Raw genomic sequence first — 20,935 nt, 5'->3', positions numbered from 1 at the left:
CTCCTCCTTTGTTTTTCCCCTCCCATCCCTTCCCTCCTGCCTCCACAATTACCCCCACTCCCCCAGCCAAAGTTGTAAAGTCTCATTGTTACAATGGAGAGGACCAGCTTCTTTTGTGCTAAAATAGTTTCCCTCTGTACAGAGTCAAAACAAAGGGATGGGCTGGCTCTTACAGACACTTCTTCCTATACCTCCACCTCCTCACTCACAGAGGTGTCTCCAGCTTCCTTTCTCCCCGGGGAAAGTCTTCTCAGCCCCTCTACATTAGCTGCAGAGTTCTCGCCACCTCTGCCCCTCTCCCCACATCCTCACCAAACATCCTTTTCCTTCTCGTCTTGCGAAGCATTTACTTTGGCACGGCATTTTGGATACGAAAATAGAGGATGGCTATTGCAGAAAATCTTTGAGAGAAAATCTGAAAGTACTGAGGAATGCCATGGAAATGAGAGATAATCATGAAAAATAAGACATCTGGGCAAAGTTTAAAAGGACCAGGCATGCACGGCCTTGAGTGAATGTCACTGCACAGAGCTGGGGTGACAGTTTCCTAATACATCAAGAAAGCACATAGGAGAGAAGGATCCATTTTTCCACTCATCAACAAGATCAGAAGAAGCAAGAAGTCATTGGTTTCAACCGGGAAAACCTATGTCAAGTGTCTGAGCCATAGAAGAGGAGGAGTTGCCAAGAAACTGCAGAGATCATACTTGCCAGAGATCCTCACAATGAAGTAACAGTCACTGGGTTTCTGGCTGGCAGTGTGACACAGTGCATAGACCAAGCAGGGTCTGATCTCTGCTAGGTTCTGTGCAGGGTCCCCATCTTCCTTGGAATGTAATGTCCCCCAAAGATGTATATATTGAAAGCTTTGTTTCCAGCCCACGGTGCTAATGAAAGGCATGGAACCTCTGGGAGGCAAGGTCTAATGGGAGAAATTGGGTCACTGGGGATCTACCTTTGAGGGAAGAGTAGGGCCACATCTCTTTCCTGTCTCTCCATTCCCCTGCTGCTACGAAGTGAGCATTTCCTACATCACATGTTCCCTGAAATGATGCATTAGTTCACCCCAGGGCCAACTGACTCCTAACTGAAGCCTCTGAAGTGGTGAGTCAAAATAAACCTTCTCTTTTGTTCTGTTGATCACTCCAGGTATTTTGTTACAGTAATAGAAAGCTGACTAACTTTCTGGAAACTCCATTCCTTGATAAGGTCTAGATGTACAGAGCAAATACAATTCCAGGTTAGTGTGGTTTGATTGAGATACTCAGGAATCTGAGATTCCATGCATCTCTCCAAAACATTTCAGATCTCTTTCCTGGAGGCCAGGATTCTAAGCAGTGAATAAGGAAGCTAATTTATTCCTTGCCTACAGTCAGCTTCTATCTTCCTAGTAATAGCAGCTATCACAATAACAACCACTATCTAATTGACAGCTCTGAGCTAGGCGCCTTCTGCTCTGTGCCAGTGCTACACACACCACCCTCCACTCATGTCTCACCTTCAACATACCACTCCATATGTAAAAGATGGAGAAACTGAGGCCTAACAAGGACTGACTTGCCCATGGCCCCACTGCAGTCACATATGAGATTGAAATTCAAGCTCAAGGTTCTGATTTCAGAATCCACCGTCATGATCATGCCTCTGTGTTGCTAGGAACAAAGTATTCCAGACAGATGCCTATCAAGGAATTGATCCAAATGTAGCCCCCAAGTCTCTGAGGGTCAGCAGATGCTGGCCCCTGGCTAATACTCAACAAAATGGAGGAAAACCATTGGACAATCACCCATGTGTCTCCTCTCCTGGGGCCATCACCCCACACTACACCAGATATGGTGGTACTTAAAATAAAGTCTCTCCTGGAAGACCCGGGCCCCATCCGTATTGCCTCTACCTGATCTCCCACAGCTTCACACGGACCTCAGAGAACTATCAGGGCTGCTTGCAGGGTAGACATCTTCATACCATCACCCACTCCACCCCCTTCAGGGGTGCAGTTTCTCAGAAGCCTTTGCTGCCTCTAATCAGCATGTCTACTATGCCCAACAATTGTCACAAGGGATAAAATTGTTTGAAGATCACTGTGATTAGGAGATACTGAGCAGATGGCACAGATACTGCTGTGATGGCTTTAGACAACCCTAGGTTGGCTTTCCATCTCTTCCTTTTAATGCATTTCTGGATCCTCTGGCTTCTCTCCTTCTGCCCCTTTCTGGGGTCCTGAAGATGGATGAGACAGGTTCAATCACAGCTGTGAAGAAACTATTTTCTGTGGTATATGAATACTGTCTGCTCTACGGTTCTACCAGCAGGCTCTTCTGGGGCTCCTATTCATCAGAACCTTCCACTGTGAGACCAGAAAAAGGGCACCAGTGGCCTACATCTATAATCCTAGCTACTCAGGAGGCTGAGATTTGAAGATCCCAGTTTGAAGCCAGCCCAGGCAGATTAGAGTCTATGAGATTCTTATCTCCAATTGACCACCAGAAAACTAGAAGTGGTGCTGTGGCTCAATATAGTGGAGTGCTAGCCTTGAGTGAAAAAAGCTCCGGGACAGCATCTAGGACCTGAGTTCAAGTCCCATGACTGACAGAAATCAAAAAAGAAAGTAAAGGGCTGGGAAGGTGGCTCAGTGGTAGAGCGCTTGCCTTGCATGCGTGAGGCCCTGGGTTCGATTCCTCAGCACCACATAAGAAAAAAAAAGCCGGAAGTGGCGCTGTGGCTCAAGTGGTAGAGCGCTAGCCTTGAGCTGAAGAGCTGAGGGACAGCGCCCAGGCCCAGAGTTCAGGCCCCACAACCGGACCCCCCCCCCAAAAAAAGAGAGAGACTACCTGAGCCACTCCAGAGGAGGGAGCTGAGAGTTAAACATCCATCTTGCCCCATTGCAAAAGCCACCACAAAACAAGCAGGGGAATGAGGCCATGGACGGGTGTAAGGTGTCTAGGTTCAAAGCCACCAGGGTCCCTGTGCCTGTGAAGCACAGCAGACCTAGCAGAAATGAGTGACAAAGAATTTCTATGCCATTCAGGCTTCTGCAGGCTGATAGCAACCTTGAAGTCCAGTGGCTGAAATGTATTCCTGCTTGATGGAAAAGCTGCACTCAAGCTCCAAGTAGGTATTCTTGGGGTGTCTATATTTTTTCACCTTTATGAATCTCAGTGGAGGTTAAAGCAGGCTTTTTTTATGCACAGACCAGAGGACCCAGGGAGAAAAATAACACTCTCCAGGAGACCTGCTTGTCCTAAACCAGCCAATCTCCTTGGATCGTCTTTTGTGGCTCTGTTACCACAATGGACAGGCTCCACTCACTGTGACTAGCAGAAGCCATCTGAGATGCAACTGGATGGCATACTATTGCAAAAAAAAAAAAAAAAAAAGGTCTTGTGTATAAGGTCAGCTGTCACAACCTAGCAGGGAACTACCCCTGGCCACATTGTGCCAACTCAGCTTCTGACATTGTTACCCATTCCAAGAATATGAAGTGAATAAATGGTAAAGTGAATAAAATCAGAGTCATTACCTTCATACTGCCCATAGCTTGGAAGGCCACCGCTAATCTTGAAGAGGTCAGTGCTGCCAACATCACATTGAAACTTGCATACTTGTTCTTAATAGATAAATAGTACTGTCCATCTGGAGTCACAGAACCAAACCTATGGGAAAGTGGGTAGCAGAGAAATGGAGAAAATGAGGTGCCATTTAACCATGGCATAAGCATAAATAAATAGCAGCAAAAACAAGTGCATAGATTTCAACATCCTTGAAACTTCTCCATGCATGCCTCCCCAGGAGATGCTGAGAAAGGCCTGACTCATGGGAGGCAAGAACAGGTTTTCCGCTAACAACAACCTGCATCATCAGACGAGACAGAGAAGCATGAGGACTGCCACCATCAAACTAATACTAGAGTCTGAGTGTGCAAACCACACACTTTCTCACTTAAAAAAAAAAGATATAATCACATGCCACAAAACTTCACCATTTAATATATTTGGTTTTGTGGGCTTTGACATACTCACAAGTTTATACAACCATTGCTATAACCCAATTGCAAAGCATTTCATCACTCCACAAGGAAACTCCACAGCATTAGAAGTTCCCTGTGTCCTCCACCTCTACACATGCACACGCGTGCATGCACACGCATACACACACACACACACACACACACACACACACACACACACACACACACACTACAATACTCACCGCATGTTGATCTGGCTCCTGATGTTCTATCTTTATGGATTGGCCTATCTCAATGTGATCTGGGTCTGACTTCTTTCACTTAGTATTTTGTTTCCAAGGTTCATCATACTGCAAAAGTTTTATCAAGTTACTTCATTTACTAGAAATACCATTGGAGTTGTTTTCCCTTTTCAGACACTATAAACAATTATGCTGTGAACATCTGAATCCAAGATTGTGTATGGACATATTTTTCAAATATTTTTATTGTAAAGATACGGTACAGAGGGGTTATAGTTACGAGTAAGGTAATGAGTACACTTCCTATCGAGCATTATTAGTTCTCCTTTGTTTTTGCCCTACTATCCCTTCCCTCCCCACCTCCCTGACTCCTCCTTCCCGAAGTTGTAAAGTTCATTTTCAACAGTGTCTTGTATGTCTCATTGTTACAATGTGTCAACCTGTATCCTTCTTTCATTTTGTATGGACATATTTTCAATCATCTGTGACCAATATTTTTATATATACCAGAGTAGAACTGTGGGGTCACTTGATAAACTTGTGTGTGTGTGTGTGTGTGTGTGTGTGTGTGTGTGTGTGTGTGTGTGTGTGTGTGTGTGTGTGTGTGTGTGTGTGTGTGTGTTGGTCCTGGGATTTGAACTCAGATGTAATAATTCTTTTATATTCTGGATATTCTACCCTATGATATATTTGGTTTACTTTTATGTTGTATTTGATTTACAAATAAAGTCTACTTAGACTTTATAGTGTACTTAGATGCATCAAATGTTTTTAAATTTTTTTATTAAGTCCAGTTATTTGTTTATAGTTGTTTTTGTGGTGTCACATTTAATAAGTCATTGCCTAAATCAAAATCACAAACAATTTACACCTAATGGTCTTTTCTAAAAGTTATATTATTTCAGTTTCAATATTTAGGCATATAATCATTTTAAGTTAAATTTTGTATATGAGATAGGGATCTAACTTTGTGCTATATTTATTAATAGATGTCTAGTTGTCCCAGTATCATTTATTGAAGACTATTATTTCTTTACTAAATTTCCTTGGCACTCTAGATTAATTAGTAATGACCATAAATGCAAAGATCTGTCTCTAAACACTTTATTCCATAATCTAAATATCTATCCTATGCAACTATCACATGATCTTGATTACTGTAACTTTGTAGTAAGTTTTTAAATACATTTTTATTGTAAAAATAGTGTACAGAGGGATTACAGTTACATGAGTAAGGTAATGAGTACATTTCCTATCAAGCATTGTTACCTCCTCCTTTGTTTTTCCCCTCCCATTCCTTCCCTCCCTACCTTCCCAATACCTCCCTTCCCCCCAAACAAGTTGTAAAATTCATTTTCAACATAGTGTCTTGTACATCTCATTGTTACAATGAGTCAACCTGTATCCCTATTTAAGCATTTTTTTCCCTTCCATTCCCCAAATTAGAAAAGTGTACATACAAGATGCAGGGCACTGGAATCAAATACAGTGAAAACAGGGGTTATACCATGGGGGAAGAACATACAAGAGAAACAAAAAAATCACATAGTACATTGTAAGTACGTTAAAAACAATAGCAAGAAAGAAAAAACCACTTGTGTCCCTATATTGGGGTTCATTTCGCTTAACATCATCTTATATGGTCATATGTACATAGCTTTTGACCTTTTCTGCTTGTCCTAGACATATACTAGTTATTGCAAATAAGGGAAACCATGGGACCTATGTTTCTTTGGGCCTGGCTTACTTCACTTAATGTAATTTTTTCCAAGTTTTTCATTTCCTAATAAATGGGGCGGTGTCATTCTTTCTGATGGAGGCATAGAATTCTATTATATATATATATATATATATATATACCACATTTTCTTGATCCATTAATCTACTGAGCTGCATCTGGGTTGATTCTATATCTTAGCTATGGTGAATAATGCTGTGATAAATATAGTTGTGCTGGTAACTATAGTATACCCTTGTTTATGATCGTTAGGGTAAATGCCAAAGAGTGGGATTGCTGGGTAATAGGGGAGCTCTATGCGAAGTCTTTTGAGGAACCTCCATACTGCTTTCCAAAGTGGTTGAACAAGTTTACATTCCCACCAACAATGCATGTAGTAAGTTTTTAAATCATGGTTTTTGTTGTTGTTTGTTTTTTGTCAGTCATGGGGCTTGAACTCTGGGCCTGGGCACTGTCCCTGAGCTCTTCAGCTCAAGGTGAGCGTTCTACCAGTTGAGCCACAGTGCCACTTTCATAAATTATAAGTATTTTTAAATTACAAGTGGACACTCTCTACTTTGTTCCTTATTAAGATTATTTGGGCTATTAAGGATTTCTCACAATTCCATATGAATACAGAAATATTGATATATTAATTTCTGCAAAAAAAGCTGAGATTTTGATAAGGATTATATTATATATATTATATATAATATATATTATATATAATATATATTATATATAATATATATAATATATATTATATATAATATATATAATATATATTATATATATTATATATAATTTCATATATCTATATATAGAATTTATATGATTATATATCTATATATAGAATCTATCTATCTATGTTCTATATATATATATATACATTTATTCATCTATTTATTGGTCTGTTCTGTGAGCAGGTGTGTGTGTGTGTGTGTGTGTGTGTGTGTGTGTGTGTGTGTGTGTGTGTGTGTGTGTGTGTGTGTGCATGCTGGGCCTGGGTTTGAACATAGGGCCTAGGCACTGTCCTTAAACTTTAGCACTCAAGGTTATCACTCTCTATCACTTGAGCCACAGCTCCATTCCAGCTTTTTTTTTTTTTGGTGCTAAATTGGAGATAAGAAACTCCCAGTTTTCCTGATCAAATTGGCTTCAAACCATGATCCTTAGCTCTCAGCCTTCTGAGTAATTAGGATTACAGACACGAGCCACCAGCACCTGACCTTGACCCACTTTTTAATAAATGATGAATGAAGACCCCAAAGGTGGGGTTCCTCCTTCAAACCTCAAAATCTCTGCTTTCACTGCTATTCTATATTGACTTCTTTTGTGTAGGAGGAGCTTAAATAGAAATGAAATTATATTAAAAAATCAGAAGTTGTTTATCAAAGAAAGATTTTTATATACCATCATATCTTTTACAAACAACATAGAATTCTTCTTCCCTATTAAATGTAACTTCTTAATCTCAAGTGCATTGGGTAAATAGCATTGGTCTAGCCTCTGCCAGAGGACTAACCAAGCCACTAAGGCCTTATCAGGAGCATAGAATGTGAGCAGCTCCATCTGTAGTTTCCCAACTCTCTTCCCCATTCCCTAGAATAGGACACTGTCAAGTGTCTGGGAAATGTAACCTCTCAGGAGGACTGAAAATCCGCTAATCTGCTTTTATAGACACTGGTAATTCTTTGGGGAATAGGGTGGGGAGGATCACCAAGATAATTGAAAAGCTGCTTTTGTTGTTTCTGTTCTATTTCCTGCCAACATATATGAGAAAGAAACAAACACAATTTGCTCCATTCTAAGTCAGTTTCCTATACAATTATCTTAAACTTTTCACATTACTATCAAATTTTATCTGTTGAAAAAAATTTCAAACAACATAAAAGGGAAGAATTTTTTTTAATTTTTTTTTTGTGAACATACTGTACAGAGGGGTTACAATTACATGGGCAAGATAATGAGTACATTTCTTATCAAGCATTGCAGCCTCCTCCTTTTTTTTTTTTTTGTAATTTAAAATCATTTATTCATTTTACCTGGCACAAGTGGTTTTTGTCTGTAACTACCTACTTAGCAGGCTGATTTCTGAGGATCACATCTTGAAACAAGCTTGGTCAGGAAAAAGTCCAGGAGATTGTCTTCAAAAAATGCATAAAAATTTAGAAGTGGAGGTGTGACTCAATTGATACAGCACTAGCTTTAAACAAGAAAGGCCAAGCTCAAAGCCCTGACATCAAGTCCTAAAACCAATATACACAAACATCTTCACACATATAACAATTAAATTGAAAACTTATTTGACCATATTATTCAAAATATTAGATCAAAGAAAGACAAAATTCTGATTATTACAATAGTACCCATCAAAATCTATGGGATATTATAAATATTATTCAAAGAAAGAAAGAAAATTAATGAATATATAAATGAAAGTATATTCATTATTGATAAATATATGTTAATCAAATATCAACAAAAATTGTCTAGTTGAATTAATATTTTATTATTTAGATATTAATTAAATATTTGATATAACATTTCAAAAATGAAATAAAATAAGTAATAAGAATTAAGAGGTTTTATCTTTGTTGTTTTATTTTATTTTATTTTATTTTATTTGAGAACATACTGTACAGAGGGGTTACAATTACATGGGCAGGATAATGCATACATTTCTTTTTTTTTTTAATTTAATTTAATTTTATTTGAGAACATACCGTACAGAGGGGCTACAATTACATGGGCAGGATAATGCATACATTTCTTACCAAGCATTGCAGCCTCCTCCTTTGTTTACCCTTCACCTCCCTTCCCAGCCTCCCCCCTCCCCCCACCCAATCATACCCCCCTCCCCCCCACAAACTGACATTGTAAAGCTGGTTTTGACATGACATTTTGTACTTCTCATTGTTGCAACAGGTCCACCTGAATCCTTCAACGACTTGTTTGTCCCCATCTCCTCCACATGTTATACTGACATCAAATATAGTGAAAGCGGGGGTTACACTGTGGGGGAGGGACATACAAAGCAACAAAGAAATAATCTTATAAATGCGTTAGAAACACATGCATGAAAGAAACGAAAACATTAAAATACATATTTAAGGGTTCATTTTCCTAACATCACATTATCTGACCTTTTCCGCTTGACTCATACCTATACTAGATATTGCAAATAAGGGAAACCATGGGACCTATGTTTCTTTGGGCCTGGCTTACTTCACTTAATATAATTTTTTCCAAACCTTTCCATTTCCTAACAAATGGGGCAATGTCATTCTTTCTGATGGAGGCATAGAATTTCATTGTGTATATATACCACATTTTCTTGATCCATTCATCTACTGAGGGGCATCTGGGTTGGTTCCATATCTTAGCTATGGTAAATAATGCTGCAATAAACATTGTTGTGCTGGTAGCTTTAGTGTGGTCTTGTTTGTAAACATTTGGGTAAATGCCCAAAAGTAGGATTGCTGGGTCATAGGGGAGTTCTATGTGAAGTCTTTTGAGGAACCTCCATACTGCTTTCCAAAGTGGTTGAACAAGTTTACATTCCCACCAACAATGAAGTAAGGTTCCTTTCTGTCCACTTCCCCTCCAGCATCTGTTGTTGTTAGAGGTCTTGATTTTTGCTGTTCTAACTAGAGTGAGGTGATATCTCAATGTTGTTTTGATTTGCATTTCTTTTATGGCTAGGGATGTTGAACATTTCTTCATGTGTCTATTGGCCATCCTTCTTTCTTCTTCAGAGAAGCTTCTCTTTAAGTCTTTCGCCCACTTATTTATTGGGCAGTTGTTTCTTTGAGGATTTGTTGATGGGTGGTTTAATTTTTTGAGTTCCAAGTATATTTTAGATATGAGACCCTTGTCCGTTGTATGGCTAGTAAAGATCTTCTCCCAATCGGTGGGCTTTCTATTGATCTTGCTAGCTATGTCATTTGCCCTGCAGAAGCTCTGCAACTTTATGCAATCCCATTTGTCCAACCTTTCTTTGATTTGTTGTGCTTCCGGGTCTCTATTCAAAAAATTTCGGCCTGAGCCAAGGAGACCTAGGGTTTCTCCTATTCCATCCTGTAATGTTTTCAGAGTGTCTGCTTTGACTTCAAGGTCTTTGATCCATTTGGAGTTGATTCTGGTGCAGGGTGATATATAAGGATCTAGCTTTAGTTTTCTACATGTAGTTAACCAATTTTGCCAGCACCATTTACTGAAGAGGCTGTCTTTCTTCCATTCTATTGTTTTAGCTCCCTTATCGAAGATTAGATGGCTATAGGTCTGTAGGTTCATTTCTGGGTTTTCAATTCTATTCCATTGGTCATGAGGTCTGTTCTTATGCCAATACCAAGCTGTTTTGATTACTATGGCTTTATAGTAGAGTTTGAAATTTGGTATTGATATTCCTCCAGCAGTGTTCTTTCCATTGAGGAGCGTTTTTGCTATTCGGGGTCTTTTATTGTTCCATATGAATTTTTGGATTGCCTCTTCTATTTCCTTGAAGAATGAGGTTGGAATTTTGATAGGTATTGCATTGAATTTGTAGATAGCCTTGGGAAGTATTGCCATTTTCACGATGTTAATCTTGCCAATCCAGGAGCTTGGGAGGCTTTGCCATTTTTTTAGTTCTGTGTTGATTTCCTTTTTCAAGATTTTAAAGTTTTCATCTCGAGGTCCTTCACTTCTTTAGTTAAGTTAATTCCTAGGTATTTTATTTTTTGTGGGGCTATTACAAATGGAGTTGCTTTCCTAATTTCAGCCACTCTTTTCTCATTGTTGGCATACAGAAAAGCCATTGATTTTGGGGGGTTAATTTTATAACCTGCTACTTTGCCAAAGTTTTGAATCAGCTTGAGTAATTTGGGAATGGAGTCTATGGGATTCTTTAAATACAAGATCATGTCATCTGCAAAGAGGGAGAGTTTTATTTCTTCTTTCCCTATTTGGATCCCCTTTATGTCTGCATCTTGTCTTATTGCTGTAGCTAGGCATTCTAATACTAGATTGAAGAGGAGTGGAGAGAGTGGGCATCCTTGTCTTGTTCCTGAGTTAAGAGGAAATGGCTTTAGTTTTTCACCATTGAGTATAATGCTGGCTGTAGGTTTGTCATATACAGCCTTTATTGTATTGAGGAATGTTCCATGGATTCCTAATTTTTCCAAAACCTTCATCATGAAGGGGTGTTGGATCTTGTCGAATGCTTTTTCTGCATCTATTGAGATAACCATGTGGTTCTTATTCTTGCTCCTGTTGATGTGATGAATAATATTAATTGATTTGCGTATATTGAACCAGCTTTGCATCCCTGAGATGAATCATGTTTGATCATGGTGTATGATTTTTTGGATGAATTGTTGAAGTCGATTGGCCAAAATTTTGTTGAGAAGTTTTGCATCAATGTTCATCAAAGAAATGGGTCTATAGTTCTCTTTCTTTGATGAGTCCCTGCCTTGTTTTGGGATGAGGGTTATGATGGCTTCATAGAATGTGTTCGGTAGTGAGCTTTCTCTTTCAATTTCATTGAAGAGTTGGAGCCTCCTCCTTTTTTGCCCTTCTTTTTTCCCTTCCTCCCTCCTTTTTTCCCTCCCCCCGCCCCCCACCCAAACCCCCCCACCCCGCCACCCTGGCACCAAAGTTGTGAAGTTCATTTTGGACATGACAACTTGTACTTCTCATTGTTGCAACGGGTCCACCTGTATCCTCAAATGACTTGTTTTCCCCATCTCCTCCACAAATTATACCGACATCAAATATAGTGAAAGCAGGGGTTATACTGTGGGGGAGGGACATACAAAGCAACAAAGAAATAATCTTATAAATGCTTTAGAAACAAATGCATTAAAGAAAAAAACATTTAAATACATATCTAAGGGTTCATTTTCCTAACATCACATTATCTGACCTTTTCTGCTTGTCTAATACATATACTAGATATTGCAAATAAGGGAAACCATGGGACCTATGTTTCTTTGGGATTGGCTTACTTCACTTAATATAATTTTTTTCCAAGCCTTTCCATTTCCTAACAAATGGGGCAATGTCATTCTTTCTGATGGAGGCATAGAATTCCATTGTGTATATATACCACATTTTCTTGATCCATTCATCTACTGAGGGGCATCTGGGTTGGTTCCATATCTTAGCTATGGTAAATAATGCTGCAATAAACATTGTTGTGCTGGTAGCTTTAGTGTGGCCTTGTTTGTAAACATTTGGGTAAATGCCCAAAAGTAGGATTGCTGGGTCATAGGGGAGCTCTATGTGAAGTCTTTTGAGGAACCTCCATACTGCTTTCCAAAGTGGTTGAACAAGTTTACAGTCCCACCAACAATGAAGTAAGGTTCCCTTCTGTCCACATCCCCTCCAGCATCTGTTGTTGTTAGAGTTCTTCAGGTGAGGTGGTATCTCAATGTTGTTTTGATTTGCATTTCTTTTATGGCTAGAGGAGTTGAGCATTTCTTCATGTGTCTATTGGCCATTCTTATTTCTTCTTCAGAGAAGTTTCTCTTCAAGTCTTTAGCCCACTTATTTATTGGGCAGTTGTTTCTTTGAGGATTTGTTGATGGGTGGTTTAATTTTTTGAGTTCCAAGTATATTTTAGATATGAGACCCTTGTCCGTTGTATGGCTAGTGAAGATCTTCTCCCAATCCATGGGCTTTCTATTGATCTTGCTAGCTATGTCATTTGCCCTGCAGAAGCTCTGCAACTTCATGCAATCCCATTTGACCAACCTTTCTTTGATTTGTTGTGTTTCTGGGTCTCTATTAAGAAAATTTTGGCCTGTGCCAAGGAGACTTAGGGTTTCTCCTATTCCATCCTGTAATGTTTTCAGAGTGTCTGCTTTGAGTTCAAGGTCTTTGATCCATTTGGAGTTGATTCTGGTGCAGGGTGATATATAAGGATCTAGCATTAGTTTTCTACAAGTAGTTAACCAATTTTGCCAGTACCATTTACTGAAGAGGCTGTCTTTCTTCCATTCTATTGTTTTAGCTCCCTTATCGAAGATTAGTTGGCTATAGGTCTGTAGGTTCATTTCTGGGTTTTCAATTCTATTCCATTGGTCATGAGGTCTGTTCTTATGCCAATACCAAGCTGTTTTGATTACTATGGCTTTATAGTAGAGTTTGAAATTTGGTATTGATATTCCTCCAGCAGTGTTCTTTCTGTTGAGGAGCGTTTTTGCTATTCAGGGTCTTTTATTGTTCCATATGAATGTTTGGATTGCCTCTTCTATTTCCTTGAAGAATGAGGTTGGAATTTTGATAGGTATCGCATTGAATTTGTAGATAGCCTTGGGAAGTATTGCCATTTTCACGATGTTAATCTTTCCAGTCCAGGAGCATGGGAGGTTTTGCCATTTTCTAAGTTCTGTTTTGATTTACTTTTTCAAGATTTTAAAGTTTTCATCATAGAGGTCCTTCACTTCTTTGGTTAAGTTAATTCCTAGGTATTTTATTTTTTGAGGGGCTATTACAAATGGAGTTACTTTCCTAATTTCAGCCACTCTTTTCTCATTGTTGGCATACAGAAAAGCCATTGATTTTGGGGGGTTAATTTTATACCCTGCTACTTTGCCAAAATTTTGAATCAGCTTGAGTAATTTGGGAGTGGAGTCTATGGGATTCTTTAAATACAAGATCATGTCACCTGCAAAAAGGGAGAGTTTTATTTCTTCTTTCCCTATTTGGATCCCCTTTATGTTTGCATCTTGTCTTATTGCTGTAGCTAGGCATTCTAATACTAGATTGAAGAGAAGTGGAGAGAGTGGACATCCTTGTCTTGTTCCTGAGTTAAGAGGAAATGGCTTTAGTTTTTCACCATTAAGTATAATGTTGGCTGTAGGTTTGTCATATGCAACTTTTATTGTATTGAGGAATGTTCCATGGATTCCTAAATTTTTCAAAACCTTTATCTTAAAGTGTGTTGGATCTTGTCGAATGCTTTTGCTGCATCTATTGAGATAATCATGCGGTTCTTATCCTTGCTCCTGTTGATGTGATGAATAATATTAATTGATTTGCATATATTGAACTAGTTTTGCATCCCTGAAATGAATCCTGTTTGATCGTGGTGTATGATTTTTTGGATGAATTGTTGAAGTCGATTGGTAAAAATTTTGTTGAGAAGTTTTGCATCATTGTTCATCAAAGAAATGGGTCTATAGTTCTCTTTCTTTGATGAGTCCCTGCCTGGTTTTGGGATGAGGGTTATGATGACTTCATAGAATGTGTTCAGTAGTCAACTTAGGGGAGAATTATTATTAAAGGAAATCTGTATAAAGACAGACAGCTATTTGTTTTATCCTAATTGCTGGGGGATTTTTATAGGACACAGGAAGTGCTTTTGAAAGAATCTATGGTAATTGGTATTTTTAGCCTCTGCAAAGAGCACCATTTAACCTTTGACTTCCCTCCCTGGAACACACCTGAGAAAGAATGCTTCACTTCATTGGTGACTTCACTATTGAAATCTGCAAAATGATGCTGAGAAACTTAAAGTTTCTTAAACTTAAAGCTGCCTTTAACAGCCTCTCAAGCTGAAAGTGGTATCTTAACTTTTGCCACCTACAAAGAAGTAACAGCATGAGTTAGTTTATAATAGTAAACAAAAAATAAAAGCCAACAACCTAAATAAGGAATTGATCAAATAGCATAGGCCATTTATAGCAGAGTATTATGGTGTCATTAAAGCTGATCATATCTATGTGTGCTTATTGATGCATGCAAACATTTTCTATAAAAAGTTATATAAAAATTATACATTCTGAAAAATCATTTATACATTCTGAATATATATAAATACATATATATGTATACCTATATACAAATTAAATGTATATATACACATTTATACACAGATATACATATATGTATATATAAACATTTACACATATAAACATATATCTATGTAACTGACTTTGTATTCTGATGTCTTTTGTGGAAAAAAGCATAAAGGGTCATACATTGAAGTGTCAAAAGTATTATGTTTGGACAACAACATATGTTGGATAATTTCTTTCTTTCTTTTTTGTTCTATTTGCTTATCTTTTCCAGTTAGTCTATAAATTTGTTGGGGCAGCTAAGGGATGATCCTTGGTCTGTCGTCTGTGACATGCCCCCAAACCAGGCCTAGCTTACAAAAACAACTTGATAGTCTACTCACTTATCCAGCAGGTTCTCCCTGGGTATCTGAACCTTGTCAAATATTAAAATCCCATTGTCCACACCATTCAGACCTGGAGAAACAAGAAATGAAATGCAGCTTCCGGGAAAAACTGTGATAGAAATTTTTGTATATGATGTGAAGTAGGGATTCAAAATATTTTCCCTATTATTTTTGTATATGATGTGAGGTAGGGATTCAAAATATTTTCCCTGTTACTTCCCAAGTCTATCTTGTCTAAAATACAAACCCCCCTTTTTTTCAGTTCCATAGTTCTTGATGCTCTTTTATTTGGCCTGAAGAGTGAGGATTGTTTTTTTTTCCCCCTGGGTCCTGTTTCTTGGGCCTACCTAGCCCACTTTTCCTCAATGAGGATGGAAGACAATGTGACTTCATTCTAGCAGCCCAAGTGTTCTGGTACTCAAGTTCAAGGCCTGGTGGGGACACATCTACCTCCCTATTAGCAATCATGATTTCAAAATGATGAGTTCCAGGTAACAGAAACAATGAAAAGCTGAAGACAGAGAGAGCAAGAAAGCCAACTTACTCTCCCCAAGAACACAGATCTCAAATTTCTCTCCTTTCCCTGCTTCCTCCTCAAGTCTAGGATGAACTAGTGAAAGCCAAAGCCAAAGGCACAAACAAGGGCAAGGGGCCACAAGGACACAGGAGAGGAAAGGGGGACAAAAGTCTGCCTGACCCTAATGATACCTGTTAAAGAGTCTTGTGACTACTTATTGTTCATAGAAACTTAAGGAGATTTAATCTGGTAAAGAAATGTTTCTTTCATAAAAGTCTTTATTTAGCACATCAGCCCTTGACAAGGACACACTCAGAGCTGAGAAGGAAACCAAAACAGACTCACTGCACTTGCCAGTATTTTCAATTTCTGGCATGACTTTAGAAGAGCGAGGCTGCCTCTCTGGTCTCAATAACAATTGACACGTGAGATGATTTCAAGGTGCCAGAGCCAGCTAGGGCCTCTGTCACGCCCAGAAGATGTATTTAAAACTCCCAAAATCCACCTGCTGCCAGCCTGCCACTGCAGCCATAGTTGGTTAACATTAGTGGAAGATGAGACAATCCTCTCCACCAAAGAGAGCTTCTTCCCTCTTTCCTTCCCAACTCCTCTCTGTTTTTTGTTCCCTCTTACTCCTAGATTTCTTTCTTTGACTTGGCTTGACCTGAACCAAAGACAGCCATAAGCCTGGCCTGGTCTTATTAATGTTACAGGTTGAATTTATCCCCAGTTCATATGCTGGAGTCCTAAACTCTACATCTGTAAATGTGACCTTATTTAGAGACAGAGCCTTGGCAGAGATAATCAAGGTAGAATGAGGTCATTAAAGTGGGCCCTAATGAAAGTGTTGGTGTCCTTGTAAGGTGGGTAAACATGGCAACATGTAGATACAAGGAGAATGCTATGTACACATGAAGATGTTATTTATAAGTCAGGGAGAAGTTTCCTTGCCCACCCTTGGAAAGAACCAACTTTGCTGACACCTTGATCTGGGGACTTTTCAACTGTGAAGCAACAGGTTGCTGCTACACAAGCCCCCATTAGTGGAACACAGACGTAGCAGACTAGTGTACCAAGTAAATCCTGAAGGAACATTCATGGCTTCCACATTAGTGAGAAAGGAGAATGTGGAGAGCCATGCCTGCCCTCTGAGAGCCCATAACTCTAAGCAGTATTCAGAATGAACTGCCTCATTCCTAAAAAATTCAAGAAGCTGGAGAAAATGAGATCAATGTATAGTCTCAACTGGTAATTTGGACTATATTTTTGAGGTGACCTCTATCCCTTTAAACTGTGGTGGAGAACAGACAGGAGGCACATGAGCACAGGAGAGGGGTAACTTGGGGACTCACCTTCTTTGTGCATCATAGCAATAGCTGTCACTCCTGGGTACAAGCTTCCATTTTCATCCCAAATAGGAACAATGAAACAGTGGGGCCCTAAGTAAGAAGTAGAGATCCTTATTAACTCTCCCTTCTGATAATAATAATAAGCCTTTACTCAACTCTTGGAACAGAATAAAATTAATTTGCCCCCAAACTCAGATTCATTCAGTGCTATGTTTGTTAACTGCATGTGATGGCAAATAATGTCAAAATGCAATGATAAATTTTATCATCCTTCAATTTAGGAGATAAAGTTAGGACTCAATTTTTGATAAGATATAAAACAGCCTCACCAAGCAGAATTTGGTGTTGTGTTCACTGGAAACTGTGGGTCTGGATACAGTAACAGAGAAGAGAATTTTTTAGTCTGTGTAGATGACAAACCTTGAAATCTTCCCGTTATAAGGAGCTGGGCAAAGACAGCTGCATAATTCCCACTCATGGCATTTCTGATGTACATCTTCTGGGCATTTTCACATGGTGTGTCCATGACAAACTCCGACACAGAAACAGTAAAGACACAGAGCATTTCCTCCATATGGCTCATTTCAACTCCTTGGCTCAATTCAACAAACACTGTGAAAATACATCTACATTATGCTGGAGATTTCAGAGACAACAGAAAACCCAGCTAGCTCAACCTTGTACTATTCTATTGCTTCAGTACACACACTCATCACATGGGTTACCCTTAAACCTCATGCAAGGAGGGACCAGCTATGTTGCCAGTTCTGAGTACAGAGTACCTGCAACACATCAGGGAACCCAGGGGAAGTGGCAGAAAGCCGAGCTGCACACTTAATTGGAGTTGACAATATTGAAGATGTGGCTGAACTAAACTAACAAGCTATTGATCATGAAAAGATTATCTCAGATTTCATATTATAAAGTATATAGACTGTGCTTTCCTTTGGGCCAAGAAATACAGTCTTGAGGTCTAAGAAAACATTCTCTGGCATCTGTTTGTAGAGAGAAACTTTTCACATGTGCCAGGGCTTTTCAGAATCTTGCAGGGGCAAGCCGAGTCTTTTAAAGAGAAGTCTCTAGAGGCAGCCCTTGTCTTATCGAGCTAGCCAGGACTTCTCAAAGAGAGGAGGTACTTTGAGGATGGAGGCCATGTTCACCCTGTAGGGGAGGAAAGGAAGGAGCCAAGGAAACACTGGCCTGGCAGAGGAGCTCTAGTGAGACAGGGAAGAGGGCAAGAGGCCACTGGGCCCTATATATATCTGATACACCCTGGGAAGAAGGCTTGTCACTTCTGGCAAGAGGTTCAGTGTGGAAAATTTGCATCAGCCAAAATGCTAGAGTTAAAACTAAACCTAAATAACACATACCATGTGTGCTGGTTGCTATTATAATTATTTATCAAAGGCCTGCAAAATAGTTAGTAATGCAAGCACTGAAAAGGAGAGGCATGGAGGCTTTGGTTAGAGAGCTTATAACCTTTGTTTTTTGCTAGTTAATATGGAGTATAAAAATAAAGCTATATTACTTCTTTACTACCCATCCCACTAGCCATCTGATTCCCTACAAATAATAACAAAAGAATTAACCACCAGAGTGTAAACTTGTTCAACCACTTTGGAAAGCAGTATGGAGGTTCCTCAAAAGACTTCACATAGAGCTCCCCTATGACCCAGCAATCGCACTTTTGGGCATTTACCCAAATGCTTACAAACAAGACCACACTACCAGCACGACTATGTTTATTGCAGCACTATTTACTATAGCTAAGATATGGAACCAACCTAGATGCCCCTCAGTAGATGAATGGATCAAGAAAATGTGTATATACACAATGGAATTCTATGCCTCCATCAGAAAGAATGACATTGCCCCATTTGTTAGGAAATGGAAAGGCTTGGAAAAAAATATATTAAGTGAAGTAAGCCAGGCCCAAAGAAACATAGGTCCCATGGTTTCCCTTATTTGCAATAACTAGTATATGTCTGAGTCAAGCAGAAAAGGTCAGATAAGGTGCTGTTAGAGAAATGAACCCTAAGAGATGTATTCAAATGTTTTTTCTCTTTCATGCAATTGTTTCTAACACATTTATAAGATTATTTCTTTGTTGCTTTGTATGTCCCTCCCCCACAGTATAACCCCTGCTTTCACTGTATTTGATGTCGGTATAATTTATGGAGGGGAAGGGAAAAAACAAATTGTTTAACTAGGGATACAGGTGGACCCATTGCAACAATGAGATGTACAAGTTGTTATGTCGAAAACAAACTTTACAACTTTGGTGTGGGGAGGTGGGGGGAGAGGGGGAGAGGGGCGGGGAGGATTGGGGGGAGCAGGGGGAGGATGGGAAGGGATGGGAAGGGGAAACAAAGGAGGAGGTACAATGCTTGATAAGAAATGTACTCATTATCTTGCCCATGTAATTGTAACCCCTCTGTACAGTATTTTCACAATAAAAAAAAAGAATCAACCCACCAGAATGAATAACACACACACACACACACACACACACACACACACACACACACACAGCAGAAAATTTCATACTCCTGGAGGGAGGGAGGGATCATTTACATGCTTGAATTTTTTCAAAGGGAAATAGAGAGGGAACAAGAACCAAATGAAGGGAAAAGATCCATTCCCTGCAGTGTCAGTTCTCGGCAGCATGAGTCTGTGATGGGTTTGTCTTCTTCCCACCCCCACAGTAGATACAGTGCCCCTCAGAGTCTTCTCATCATTATAACTGCAACTCTGTGACTCCCCTGTCAGAAAGTGGCAGCTGCAAAAGCCCACCAGGTAGTTAAATCATTTATGCTGTTCAGGGACAATGAGACCAAGACAGGAAATTGTTTTGTGGGAAAAAAATAATTGTAAGAAAAAACAAATAAATAAGAATTGTGTGTGGTTTATCTCTCATCAGTACTAATGACCTCAATACCACAGCTTGGGAGAAGAAAAAAATGGCCAGCCAAAACCCCCAAATTTGTTATGTAAGCAAGACATCACTGTCAAGCCACATCTGTACTCTCTGCATGCCTGCACATACACTGTTAAGGGTAGTTCCACATGTGACTCAGACTAACCTAGGAACTGTGTAACTATAGCCAGTTTCTTAACCACTGTGAGCCTCAGTTGCCCCTTTTGTTAAAAAGGGACAATATTTTTCTATATAATTATAGAACATGTAACAGAATGTTAAATGTAGAGTGCTTAGCTTAGTGCTTAGCACATTGGTGCTCAATCAACAGAGACCACTTAATGTCAAGTTGGTGGTGGGAATACAGAGCACCATACAGCAGGCCAACCATGGCTTATGGTGAATGTTCAGATACAACAGTGCTTATTGTTTTCTTATTATGATCTTGTATGCCATTGGCTATTATAGAGAATTAACACCAACGTGGAGAAAAGCAGGATATCCTCTCAGACAACCATCACCTGGCTCTGTCATTCTCAGTATCAAATACCTCCAATGGATATACATGAGGCAAAAAGCCCTGCTGACAAAATCTAGATTCTAGTGTAATAGATACCAAAGGATAAGCTCAGAGGAAATGAAGAATAAACTGAGAACCCAAAGCCCCATGTGATTGCCCAAATCTGTACACTGTGCATGCCTACACATACAAATTTACAAAGACTCAGTTCAGAAAGAACAATTTTTACTTGCCCATAACAAATAAGAAACTATAAAAGAGAGGAGAGAAGGAAAGATGGTGGAAGGCCAATAGGGAGTCTACATAGCTTTCTGAAAACCCAGAGCTTTAAAATCCTTCTGAATAGTCCATGCCTAGAGAGTCACACCAAGTGAGTTCTCATTGTACAGAGATTTTGGACAGAGAGGAAAGTTATAGGCAGCCTGCTTAAGAAGACAGATTTGAACACACACTAGCCATGGTGACCAGGATCATGGCAGTGGCCAGATAGAGCTGGGACAAAGGCACCAGTCAGAGTGCGCACAACTTTTCATTCAC

The 20,935-nt window shown here is 39.3% G+C and overlaps 1 protein-coding gene across 1 annotated transcript in view; it reads right to left on the bottom strand.

The window, feature by feature from the left end:
• The window catches only part of Acoxl (acyl-CoA oxidase like), a 366,861-nt gene that overhangs the window by 275,424 nt on the left and 70,502 nt on the right, over positions 1–20,935 (bottom strand). Inside the window, 4 exon segments of the mRNA XM_070013290.1 lie at positions 3,521–3,653; positions 15,093–15,165; positions 16,965–17,051; positions 17,382–17,493. Of these exon segments, the coding sequence (XP_069869391.1) occupies positions 3,521–3,653; positions 15,093–15,165; positions 16,965–17,051; positions 17,382–17,493 (405 nt within the window).

This window comes from Dipodomys merriami, unplaced genomic scaffold (genome assembly GCF_024711535.1).
Source record: "Dipodomys merriami isolate MVZ:Mamm:240054 unplaced genomic scaffold, mDipMer1.0.p SCAF_90, whole genome shotgun sequence".
Classification (NCBI taxonomy): Eukaryota; Metazoa; Chordata; class Mammalia; order Rodentia; family Heteromyidae; genus Dipodomys; species Dipodomys merriami.
Note: the sequence above shows the minus strand (reverse complement) of the source record. Positions and strands in the feature narration are given on the sequence as shown.